This window comes from Triticum aestivum, chromosome 5B (genome assembly GCF_018294505.1).
Source record: "Triticum aestivum cultivar Chinese Spring chromosome 5B, IWGSC CS RefSeq v2.1, whole genome shotgun sequence".
In the NCBI taxonomy this organism is placed as follows: Eukaryota; Viridiplantae; Streptophyta; class Magnoliopsida; order Poales; family Poaceae; genus Triticum; species Triticum aestivum.
The window spans coordinates 659,528,383-659,540,852 of record NC_057807.1 but is presented as its reverse complement, the minus strand read 5'-3'; the positions used below and the strand labels follow the sequence as shown (position 1 = coordinate 659,540,852).

General features: G+C 48.4%; 2 protein-coding genes and 1 pseudogene across 2 annotated transcripts; 2 read left to right on the top strand and 1 right to left on the bottom strand.

The window, feature by feature from the left end:
• The first annotated feature begins 2,353 nt into the window (after nucleotides 1-2,353).
• Nucleotides 2,354-3,618, top strand: LOC123113970 (chalcone--flavanone isomerase). Its single transcript, XM_044535311.1, has 3 exons — nucleotides 2,354-2,610; nucleotides 2,748-2,909; nucleotides 2,985-3,618. The coding sequence occupies exons 1-3, from the start codon at nucleotides 2,517-2,519 to the stop codon at nucleotides 3,422-3,424; spliced, it is 696 nt and encodes a 231-aa protein (XP_044391246.1). The 5' UTR covers nucleotides 2,354-2,516; the 3' UTR covers nucleotides 3,425-3,618.
• A 779-nt stretch (nucleotides 3,619-4,397) lies between these two features.
• On the top strand, nucleotides 4,398-4,542 carry LOC123117937 (uncharacterized; annotated as a pseudogene).
• A 6,810-nt stretch (nucleotides 4,543-11,352) lies between these two features.
• LOC123113969 (protein synthesis inhibitor II) lies at nucleotides 11,353-12,379 on the bottom strand. The gene has a single exon (XM_044535310.1). The coding sequence runs from the start codon at nucleotides 12,325-12,327 to the stop codon at nucleotides 11,488-11,490; it is 840 nt and encodes a 279-aa protein (XP_044391245.1). The 5' UTR covers nucleotides 12,328-12,379; the 3' UTR covers nucleotides 11,353-11,487.
• Between the last annotated feature and the right edge of the window lie 91 nt (nucleotides 12,380-12,470).

The window sequence follows — 12,470 nt, the reverse complement described above, 5'->3', positions numbered from 1 at the left end:
ACTGTGAATCCTGTTATGTGACTGTGACACAGCTGAATTCTGATCTCCTGCTGCCCGGAGCAAATCTCTGATCTGCATCAAGCCTCTTCCAGCCTCTGACTAAGAGGGCTGAATTGACTCCGCTATGCGGGCTACAGCTGCCAAATTCTGAATTAGGGTTCGATATACCTGAGTTGGTTGCGGAAAGAGCTACGTCGATTGGAGTTAGTCGCTCGTTGACGCGCACGCTCGTCGAGTGCGTTCAGCCAGGTTGGCTAAACGCGCCTCTTCCAGGGCGCGAGCCTCAGGTGTTTCTCCTGCTATGGGAGTATGCAGGGCATCCATGTTCCAGCGGCGAAGTTCTTCTCTCTGCTGGGAAGTGAGCGGCTCGGGTTGGTACTCTTCATGGGCTTGAGCGGGGTCGCCCTCGTCGTCCATCCCATCGCCGCGGGGGAAACCGGGAGGACTACGGGGCCCGTTGACCATCAGGACCTCCGCCGCTGGGTCACTGCTACCGCACTCGGATGCAGTCCCTACGGAGCCAGTCGACAGGTCGAACATGCCGTAGAGAGATTCGTCGGGCTCAATCGCCGCGACTTGGGTTGTGGCCGATTGGCGAGCCACTGCGTGCCTCACCCATCGCTGGAGCCTCGACCGACCAGAGCGCTTGCGCTGGTGGGAGACAGGGAGGGAGGACGGCGCAGGAGTCGATCGGTATGGAGTCGACGGCTGCCGCAGCAAGACGCCGCGGACACATGCCCGAAAGTGCGTTGTCCCGTGGACGGGGAGCGCGTCGATGTCGAGTGGTGCCTCCTGGAGCCAAGCGGAGTCGTCGGCGATGAAAGTGAGCGCACCGAGACGGATCTCGTGGCCCTCGACTAGTGCTCCGCTGGAAACCATGATGAAGGCGATCGGATAAATTGCAACTTCTCCAAAAAAGTCGCTAAGACACCTGCCCCACGGTGGGCGCCAACTATCGTGGTTCTAAGTCTGACAGTAGAATGGGGGGTAAGTATGGAAAGGCAAGGTCCTAGCTATGGAGTAGTTGTACACACGGGTGTTTAGCGAGTTCAGGCCCTTCTCGGAGGAAGTAACAGCCCTACGTCTTGGAGCCCGGAGGCGGTCGACTGATCTCTGTGTATATGAGTTACAGGGGTGCGAACCCTCTACACTGAGGAGGGGGTGGCTTATATAGAGTTCGCCAGACCCCTCCGACCGTCAGTTATGTGGGGTTTAAAGTACATTAAGACAGGGGGTTACTGGTAACGCCCTCATAAAGTGCTATGAAGACTATTAAAGCTACCTAATGACAAACCGTTGCGTGCTGAGTGACCTTTGGTCTCCTGGTCATCGAGTGGTTAGCTTCATGGTCGAGTGGCTATCTTCATCGTCGAGTGTCTTGGGTTCGTCGAGTGAAGTCCCTCTTAGTCGACTGGAAGGTAGCTTCTTCTAAGGGTTACCTTGGGTATGGTATCCATGATAGGTATATGACCCTACCCTAGGTACATATCCTCATCAGGCGCGCCAGGCCGTGGCGGCACAGGCGGCCGCACCCCCGCGGCGGCACAGCCCGCACCTGACATGAACACCCTCCGGAACACGGCGTTCCCCTGGGCCGGTCCTGCGCCGGCACTCATCAACCTCACGAACCACGAGGACGATGACGACGCCTAGGGCAGCGCACCGCCTCGTAGTTTAGTTTGTTTTTAGTTTTCTTTAATACAAATGTGGACGCGTGGACTCTCGCCGGCCTTCCTGGTCGGCTTTAATGTTTGATTACTGTTATTTTTATTTTAAATATGCATGTGTACTTTCTTTTCTCGTGTCGTCAAAATGTGTCGAGCCAACATTGGGCGCATGCGCTGACCCAAATGCGAAAACGGACGTTCGTGTCCGTCTGGCGGACCCAAACGGACAAAAAGCGAACAAAATCACCGTCCGTTTGGGTCGGCACCGTTGGAGTTGCTCTAATCCTTATTAATTCATGCCTGAGGTAGGCGGAACATTACTCTTGCCTACCCCGTAGGGTGGTTTCTTTTGAGATCGGTGTGCTTTGGTGACATGTTGAGCCGTTGTGTCTGGTGTGGGCTCGTGCGTGAGTTGAATGGTAGCTTGACGTCGCCGCAAAACCTGGCGCGCGGCCACGTCCGTCCTCTCTTTGCCCCTCAACGTGCCTCTCCCAACTACCACTAACCACGCCCCCATATGCGCACACAAACTACATCTTTGCCACAAGGCACAAGGTCCACCCTCCGTTACCGTCTAGTCTAGGCCGCGTAGGCCAGAGAACCAGACCAGATTACAGCCGTGGCACAATCGCAATTACGGGCAGAGTGTACGGGCGTTTATATAGCTGTTGCGGTGTCATATAGGGGGGGCACGCACCACCACCCCAGCTACCCATCCCGTGCGCCCACGCCTCGCCAGATCGCACCTACCCTGCCGCCCTGCCCCCGTCCCATCAATACAAGTGTTTGCTCGCTACGTGCCGTCCGTCGTCTCCGGAGACCCTCCATCCATCCATCCGGCGATATACCATGGCCGTGTCCGAGCTGGAGGTCGACGGCGTCGTCTTCCCGCCGCTCGCCCGCCCGCCGGGCTCCGAGCACGCCCACTTCCTCGCCGGCGCAGGTAATCTGTTCGTCAACGCCTCCGGGGGGGTGCGACTTTAGATTCTGTTTTAACGTATCTGGTGTTGGTCGGTTGAGATACTCCTACTAGATTATTATTACGTATTCAACTGTGTGCTCTGCTCTCGAGGCGTGCAGGCGTGCGGGGCATGGAGATCGGGGGCAAGTTCATCAAGTTCACGGCCATCGGCGTCTACCTGCAGGCCGACGCCGCCGTCCCCGCGCTCGCCGCCAAGTGGGCCGCCAAGCCCGCCGCCGACCTCGCCTCCGACGCTGCCTTCTTCCGCGACGTCGTCACCGGTAACTAATTCACGTACTACAACCGTCGACAGTTCCACTTCCACAACGTGCAATAACCAGTGGCCGGCGATGCAGGCGAGTTCGAGAAGTTCACGAGGGTGACGATGATCCTGCCGCTGACCGGCGCGCAGTACTCGGACAAGGTGACGGAGAACTGCGTCGCCTACTGGAAGGCCACCGGCGTGTACACGGACGCCGAGGCCGCCGCCGTCGACAAGTTCAAGGAGGCCTTCGGACCCCACAGCTTCGCCCCCGGCGCCTCCATACTCTTCACCCACTCCCCCGCCGGCGTCCTCACCGTCGCCTTCTCCAAGGACTCGTCCGTGCCGGAGTCCGGCGGCGTGGCCATCGACAACGCCCGGCTCTGCGAGGCCGTGCTGGAGTCCATCATCGGCGAGCACGGGGTGTCGCCTGCGGCCAAGCTCAGCCTGGCCACCAGGGTCGCCGAGCTGCTGAAGGGGGCCTCCCACGCCGGCGGCGAGCCGGCTGCGGAGCCCGTGTCGGTTTCGGTGTGAACGAACCGGTGCACCGCGCGTCCGTCACTCGTGTGGTGGTTTGTGTGGCTGGTGGTGTTCGTGGTGGGACGTCGTGTTCCCTCCAGTTGCCTACGGTTTGTCGGTTTTCTTCCCTGCACATGCAACCGTGCGTGGATAACTATGAGTCTGTGATGATTTGTACTTGGATTAATAAAAAAACCTGCCGTTCTTTACATCTTAGATTTGCTGACGGAGGGACAGTTTTAGTTTTATGTATACGTGTTTTTTAAACACGAACACTTTATTTGTTAGAAAAAAATGACATTTTTATGTGGAGGGATGCATTTCACTCACAGGCTCCTCAAATCAAACCAACCAGAAGTTGGAAAAACCCTGACTAACCTAGCAAGTTCATGAGCACGTTATTTGCTTCTCTATAACACAATGTTCATATCTAAAGATAACAAAATCACAAGCAATATGATAACAATCATCGAATATTGCCGCTAACGCTCCCATGGAGTGTCCTTCATTCCTCATAGCATAGATAACCTCCAAATTATCAGAGTTTACCACAAGAAGATTGCAATCCAGCCTTTGCGCAAGTGTTAGGCCAAATATGAGTGCCAAAGCTTCAGCCATCATGACGTCCATGCATCAGTAACCCTCAGGACCGCACCAGCCGTTCCTCGCAACAAGTCTTAGTCAAAAGAAGCGTCAACGTTAAGCTTAACAAAACCCATGGAACGCCTGGTCCATCCACCTCTTTTTATGGTAGCGTTTGGGGAGTGCATAACAGTAAAGTTGAAAGTAATAGCACGAATCCCCATGAAAATCTGACAAGAATCTTGGATTATATCCTCATGAACCAATTTATGCCTGACCCATCACAAATACCAAGCAGTTATGGCGATTATCTCACGAGCGTTCTTGACCAGCAACATGAGTAATAACTCCAGAACCGCTTCACCAGCTTGATCAACCTCACATGCTCTTCTAACAATTTCATCAAAACCCTATCTCGGCTCTCGCATCGATGAAGAACGTAGGGAAATGCAATACCTGGTGTGAATTGCAGAATCCCGCGAACCATCGATTCTCTGAACGCAAGTTGCGCCCGAGGCCACTCGGCCGAGGGCACGCCTTCTCCAATCCTCCCCTGCTTTATTACAAAGAACAGTAAATGCTTTGTATTTTCCAGCCCGGAGAAACAAGAGGGACATTGAGGCGAAACTTTCAGATATCTATTAGCAAGCATAACATGACATGGAAGAGTACCATGCAGTATACGCCAAATAAAAATCATGACCTTTGCTGGACGTGAAAGCTTCCAAACGTCACCCCAAATAGGATTAACATTACCCATACCATTAGTACGACGAAGTTTCTTCCCATGTTGATGATCCCCTCAATAAGATAAGTAGATCGAACCGGAAACAAAACATGTTTCATGAAATTCCAAGCGACAAATTCATACCATGTTGGGGAAGAGGAATAGCAAGAATTCGGTGAGCATCAATTGGCCCAAACATTTGCATGATTAGATTTTCATGCCAGTTATCCGTAGCAGGATCAATAAGAGCCACAACCTTAGATAGCAAGTGAGCCCCTTTAGGAGTGATGACTTTTCTATCGGCACAGTTAGGAATCCACACATCATTCCAAATATTGATCTTTTGGCCATTCCCAACTCTCCACATATAACCATGTTTTGAATTATTAACACCCGCCATAAAACTTTGCAAAGTAAACGAAGATCATTTTTTTAGCTTGGAATTTAATAAGTCTCCATCGGGAAAATATCTAGCACTCAATACTGTGGCGCATAAGGATTCTGGATTCTCAAGAAGACATTGCGCCTTTTTTTTTGCCAACATCGCTAAATTAAAACAATGAACATCTCAAAAGCCCATCCCTGCTTGATTCTTTGAGATGCGCATTTTTTACCATGCCGTCCAATGCATCCTCCTTTGGTTACCCTTGTCTTCCCACCAAAAATGCGACATCACATCAATAATTCCTTTACAAACGCTTTTAGTAATTTTAAAGACCGACATTGCGTAGGTGGGAATAGGTTGAATAACAGACTTGAGTAGGATCTCCTTCTCCAACAGGTAGTGACTTTTCCTTCCAACCACTTTTTTTTCATGATAATACGGTCAATCATATACTAAAAACTCTTGGTTTTGTCGAGCCGCACACATTAGCTGGCAGACCTAAATACTTGTCATTGTGCGCCTCAGTTATGATATTCAGAATAATACACATTTATTCTCTAGTAATCACATTCATATTGGGGCTAAAAAATATATTGTACTTTTCAACGCTCACCATTTGTCCTGAAACATCACAATTGGTATCCAGAATTAACTTCAAAGCTTCAGCCTGTACATGTTCATCTTCATCAAGGTGAGAAAATTGCCCGTAAAAAAGAGATTGTTAATAGGAGGAGTGTCACTGCAGATATTCATGTTGAAGATGCCCTAAAGGCAATCATGTATGATGATATTTTTTATGTGTTTCAAGCCGCTTGTTGAGGCGCTCAGCTGTTGTTGATTTTTGTAGCGGGCGGACTCCGAGAGCGCCGCTGGATGGATCCTAGTCCTACACACGGACGCAGAACGAGCAAGGCCAAGCACCGTCGGCTGTCCTTGGCCGCGGTAGCAAGGTCAACTACTGGCGTCAATCGAGGATTTCGTCCCCCATGCTTACGCGGACGAGCGCGCGCATGGTTCCACCGTCGTCGGCGGGGCCGCTGCGATACATATACTCACTTCCGCATGCTTGGAATGGGTAAAGCCAAAAGCGTCCTGCTGGCCAGGTTCATCTGCGCCACAGAAGAGACCAGGCGCCTATTTGTTGCGATCGCACTTCTCGGGAGCGGCTGTCTACGTCTGCACCACCATGGAATGTGACGTGCCTCTCGTAGCCGGCTAGCTCTACAGCGGATTCGGCGTGCAGGTCCGTGTGACTCGCATCTTGTAGCCATGGGCGACGACGCAACCTTTACATCGTGGCTCAGATTAATTAGAGCCGATGAATGGGAATTAAAAAGGTACGAGACTTCAAATCTATTGTTTAGTGGGAGGTATCGGGAATTCATAAGGAAATATGCATGAGACTTGAGACTTCAACTCCCACCGTTTTATTAACAGGGAGGGTGTGTGAGAAGGGAATTGTTTTAGTGAGTCAATCTTAACCCTTCATCCTAACTTTCCTTGTCTAGTCCCATGTCAATTCCCACGAACCAAACAAGAGAGTACAATTTCTCCTCAAATTCTCACACATAGTTTTTATTATGCACCAAACAAAGGTGGGAATTAAATGACTCATCTCATATCTAATCTCAACACAAATCCCTACTCTAAACTCCCATTCCCCATTCTAATTACGGCCAAACACATTGTGAAGCTATTTTACCGGACCGCTGAATATCTAGATAATCAAAAATATGGTACATTCATATCCGACTGAAAAGTATATGACGACTCAGTATCCGCATTCAAGCTGAAATGAAAATGGACGTGTAAAATATCTGGATTTATTTTACAATGCAACTATAAATGTGATGCTGGATTTTAAAGTAAATGTGGATATGAAAGATGGTGACTGAGCGCGTCTTTCATAGAAAAGCCTCTGACTCTATCTTCAAAAATCCTTGCACTTATGCAGCACTGGCACCTGCTCTCTAGGCAGCCGGGTCGCAACCGGTTTGAACTCATAGTGGACGCCTTGATTGCTACAATGCACCATCTTGCCTCACGCGCCACTGATCGCCCGAGCTTCCGTCCACTTGGTGGCTTTTTTAATCTTTCTTTTATGCTCTCTTTTCGGCATGTTTGTGTTGTTGTTTTAGCAGACTTAATTATTTTCAGTGTGGTATTTGAACTTGTTGTATGGACATGGTGGTGCTTTATTTATAAAGCTGGATGAAATCCTATTTTGAGATATTTTCGGTCCAAACTTTAAGATACTTTGGTTTGTGCAGTTTTTCTTCTTCTTTGTTTCCGTGTGCCTTTGTATCAGTTTTCTTGGCATTATTTGTTTTTTTTTTGTTTCTTTTTTCCTTATTTTTCAAATATATGTTGACTCTATTGAATCCACGTTGAACATTTTCCGTATACACTCTGTCCACTTTTTAGATATACTTTGAACATATTTCAAATACATGTAACATTTTATCTAAATACATATTGTAAATTTGTCTAATGCACATTGAATATATTTTTATACTTCTCTTTCCCTTCTCCATCCATGACGGTTAAGGCAAATTTTCTCCAGCAGACTTCCTGGCGAGCCCGTGGATTCGCCTCCCCTCTGCCTGCTAGCCTGGTGACCGGTGGAAGGGAGGGGAATCCCGGTGCTTCCGCTTTGGTTAGTAGTTTAGGTTAGGTTTTTTAGTCCTCGCAGATGTGGCGCTTGGGTGGATGGCGACGCTTCTTCTCCGTTATGTTTCGGGCTTCGATTGTCGTCGAGTTCGTCCATCCGGACTTAGTCGACGGAGCTCCGCCGTAGATTCCTGCTGTCTTCTTGGGACGGTGAGGTTAGGGTTTCTTGTCGTTTGGCGAGATTTAGTGTCAGATGCTTAAGATCTATTCAAGGGTTCAACGACGACGACTGCGGCTTCAGGGCGATGGTCCTTATGGGCACGTGCAGTAAGACTTCCTGGCTGTCATCGACATGGTCAAGCCAGCTCCGATAGGGGAGTGACAACAGCGGCGCATCGGTGACGTATTCTGGCGGTGGTAGTGATCGTTTGCTGGTCTCCGTATCTTGATGTATTTTTTATTATGTTTTAGGTGCTTTGTTCTTCCGGTGAACTTTGATAATAGATTTGAAGTATTTTTGCAAAAAAAAGAATATATTTTTACACAAGTATGAATTTTTTTAGATACACGTTGAACATTTTTCATATACAACTTTAAGTTTTTTCTGAATATAAGTTAAACTTTGCCAAATGCTCATTTAATCTTTAAACTAGTGGCGAACATTTTTTAACACAATGAACATTTTCCATAAATGACATGAACGTTTAAAATATTATGAAACATCTTGTAAGCGTTATGAGTTCTTTTTGACTGGTACGGAATATATTCCAAATTACATGAACAAACTTTTAATTTATGAAGATTTAATAAAATGGTTGATAATATTTTTGAAACATGTGAATGTTCTTTAAATGTGATGAACTTTTAAATAATATTAACATTTATTTTACAAATTATGCGAAAAAACTGCATTACATTACATAACTTGTAATGCACAGTGATTTTTTTGAAATTAAGTCAAATATTTTCAAAAATAAATAAAAATAAGTAAGGAAAAAAGTAAAAGTAAAAAGACGAAACCAAATGAATAAAAGGAATGAATGAACCAAACCAACAACTCCGGACTGGCCGGCCGCCATGTACTCCCTTGTGACGAGTTTTTCTTCCATCTCACTAGAACATTTTGATTCACCAATAAAGTTGGGCGAGAATTCTTAAGAAAAAAAATCTCACTAGAGGCAAGATAAAGACGATAATTCTGAATCCCAGCATAGGTCAACAGTTAGCGAGCAAAGGCACACCCTCACGCAATTGTAGGCACTATATTGTGCCAGCCCAGTTCGAGGTTTTTAGTGTGTTCCCCGTTTATAGAAAAGTACTAGAACCTTCATAGACCCTTTTTTTCCTTTTATGTTTTTTCTATAAGCTTCCCATTTTATTTTTCTTTCCTTTTTTCTTTTCTCTATTTTTTAACATTTTTTACAATTTCGTATAAAATGTAGGAGTAAAAGCATAAAAGGAATATGCCCCATATTTTAATTTTTTGAACATTCTCTAAAATGCAGGGACATTTTGTGAAATTCAGGAACATTATCAAAAATGAGGAAACATTTTTTCAAACTTGTGATCACTTTTTTCAAATTAATGAACAGTTTCTAAAATCCAGAAACATTTTTCAAATTCGTCAACATTTTTCGAAATACAGATATTTTTGTTCAAGTTAATAAAAAAAGTTCAAACCAGCAGCAGCCATGTAGGAAACCGACACCCCCGGCCCACCCAATCACCCTCTCGGTTTCATTTCCTTCCACTCCGCGCCCTTCTCCCCCTTGCTTTGCATCTGCACGCTCCACCTCTGCTGTTGCCGTTGTACGTCTAGGGCCGCCACAGTGGCATTGCCGGACGTCCGCAACCAGCAGCGACACGCCCACTGGCCTTTATGACAGCGCTGTCCACCTTGGAGCCGGTGTACATGAATTTCGTCCAGCTAGTTGAAATGCGGGTTGAAATGTCTTCGGGCAGCGTTGGATGGCCCCCTCCTGCATCCATGTCCACGGACTGCCCCTTCCCCCTGTCCCAGACGAATGCAGGAGAAAATTTACGGGTCGTGGTTGGAGATGCCCTTAACACCTCCAAACATGTGGATTGTAAAAAAGCACCCCAAACATGTGAACCCTCGCCCTCGCAGGAACCAGTGGCACTAGAACAACCACGTTGTCCCTGTCTCCGGCGGGGTACTGTCCTAGTCTCGTCAAGGTTGCTATACTGAGTCATCAACTCCTTGTGGGGTCTGGCCTTGAAGCTTTGCACCTTCTCTCCCAGGAAATCCACCTATTCAATGAATACCAACTGTATATAAACATAAAATCGACAAATAAAATATTGAAATGGCACAATATAAGCCAAGCTTGTATGGCGTACGATACATATAGACTTCAACATTAATCCTTCAATTAGTAACACGTTATTTGGGACATGGCTAAATGGAGCGGATTCAAATATTGCAGGACATATTCGGATAGGGATATGTGCACTGTTTTGGGCTATATGAAACTGCAAAGGTGATATGATCTTTAATGGAAAAAACTTTATCAACTTTTGCAGGTTATCCACATAGCCACTGCTTGGATCCGTACGTGGTCGTTACTCACTCATGCGGACTCTAGGGGGCTTTTGGTTACTGGGTGCAACCATTGGAAGACGGTAGCACGGATTATCTCCAACCAATTTAAATGGCGAACTAATAATAGGCTAGGTGTTTAGTCATCTTAACTTGTTTTTTCGCTGGCTGTGGCATCTTTTTATCTTTACTGTTCTTGTGCTCCTTTTGTGAGCCAGTACTGGCCCTTAGACTCCGTTTGCATACTTTTGGTTAATAAATTGGCTGCATGCATCATTATGTGGGGCTTTTCTCCCTTTTATATAAAGAAAAACAATATAACCGTGTATGTAAGTGTGAGAATTTTCTGGCCAAAAAGTACTAAAATATGTAGATTTTCTGGAGGGGAATTTGTGGTACACTAGTTGGTTACCATGGATCCCCCGGGATACCAAAAATGCTAAACTCACGGGCTCATTACGGGGGCATTACGGACCCTTTCTTCTAATTCTTTTTCACCCTCCTGATTTTCAGGTGGGTGGGGCCTCTTCCTCCCCCTTAATCCAATCAACATCTAACAAGTCACAAACACTTCGTAAACCCCCCGTATTAGTCCGTGAATGTAGCATTGCTGCCAGGATACCTGTCCTTTCCTCGGGCGAGAAACCCGCCTGCAATCTACACCCCGGATTTTCAGGCGATCCATTTGGTAACATCGTGGAAAGGGCTTTCTCGGCCCGATCCTCCCGAAATCCCCGGGCCGCTCGCTCCGACCTCCGCACTCCAGGAGAATTCTCCCGGGCTCCCCTTGTCTCTTTTCTTGTGATCTGAGTCGCCTTGGCGCTCTGTTCTTCTGTTCTTCTCCCTTCACTCTCTTCACTCTCCCTTGGTGCCCAAATGGCAATGGGATATTTCACATGGCAGGAGGAGGATCTCATATGAGCAGGGAAATCCCCTAGGGGAGTTTACTGCCCATGGTTTTTTCACCCCAACAACCAAATGAGCCCCTGGGAGTCTAAAAGGATGAACATAGTTCGCGCTTCTAATATGTGCATATGCAAAACATATGTTGGATAGCAATTCTATGGTTGGGCCCAATATAAACTAGACATGTTTATTTATTCATATCATTCACTGACTCTGTGACATTTATTTATTTATATCATTCAGTCACTCTGTGACATGTTTATTCGACTTGTACAATACCCATGCAGATATACCTGCACAACTACTACCTATTTCCCCCCACTCTTATGAAACAGCTCCAGCGCCTGGGCCACCGTCATCCCACCGGGCACCTGGACGAACAGCAGGATCCCCAGGGTGGCAGCCGCCTGCTCCGCCGTCCTCACGCCCATCTTCTCGATCGGCGTGAACTTCGCTGGCGCCTTTCCCGGCGGGGGCTTCGCGTCCGTCTTCAGCAGCGCTTCGGACAGGTCCTGCCATCCGTTCACCTGGGCCTTCATCTCATTGCCGATCTTCCCGCTCTTCTTCTCCTTGGGGTGCAGCACTCCAGCCACGAACCCCGACACGGTCTGGAACCGCGTGGCCTCGTGCACCATGAGGAGCAGCGTCGTCACCGCCTCCCTCGCCTGCTGCTGCTTCGGGCCGGAGGTCTTGTCGGCCTTGGTGCGCCCGTAGAGCGCGGTCACCGCGTCCGCCATCTGCTGCCGGCCGAGAGCGACGTTGGTCAGCTTGTCGGTGTCGCCGAGGAGGTCGCGATACGTGCCGCCGAACCCAACGTGGGTGGCGCCGGGGATGAGTCCGGGGGTGAGCTCCCACCAGGTGCCGTCGCTGCTCTTGAAGCCCTCCCAGTAGAGGTTGTCGGCGCGGGTGGCGAGCGTGAGCCCGGTGCTTGCCGGCGATGTCTTGAGCACGATGTGGAACCACCTGCTCGGCGGGACGTTGGGCTCGATCGGCGGCAGCACGGGGCGGTTGTGGGAGGAGTGCCCCGGGTTGCGGAGCTTGTTGCGGATGCCGTTGATGAAGGTGACATAGTCGGCAGAGCTGGCCTGGACGTTGAACGTCGCCGTGAAGAGCGGCTTGTCCACGTTCTTCGCCATCTTTGCCGCCATGGATACGAGGCTTAGATGAGACGTACTATCAAGCGAGAGGGGTTGAGATATGGAAGAGGATGAACGAACTGGAGATGAATTTATAGGCGATCGACAGGTGCATGCTGTCAAATGATAGGCTTTGTATACGTGTACGTGTCATA

Coding starts and splice junctions, on each gene's coding strand:
- LOC123113969 (XM_044535310.1), bottom strand. CDS start 12,327: ATGGCGGCAAAGATGGCGAAGAACGTGGACAAGCCGCTCTTCACGGCG.
- LOC123113970 (XM_044535311.1), top strand. CDS start 2,517: ATGGCCGTGTCCGAGCTGGAGGTCGACGGCGTCGTCTTCCCGCCGCTC. Junction 2,611..2,747: donor CCACTTCCTCGCCGGCGCAG/GTAATCTGTTCG, acceptor CGAGGCGTGCAG/GCGTGCGGGGCATGGAGATC. Junction 2,910..2,984: donor CTTCCGCGACGTCGTCACCG/GTAACTAATTCA, acceptor CCGGCGATGCAG/GCGAGTTCGAGAAGTTCACG.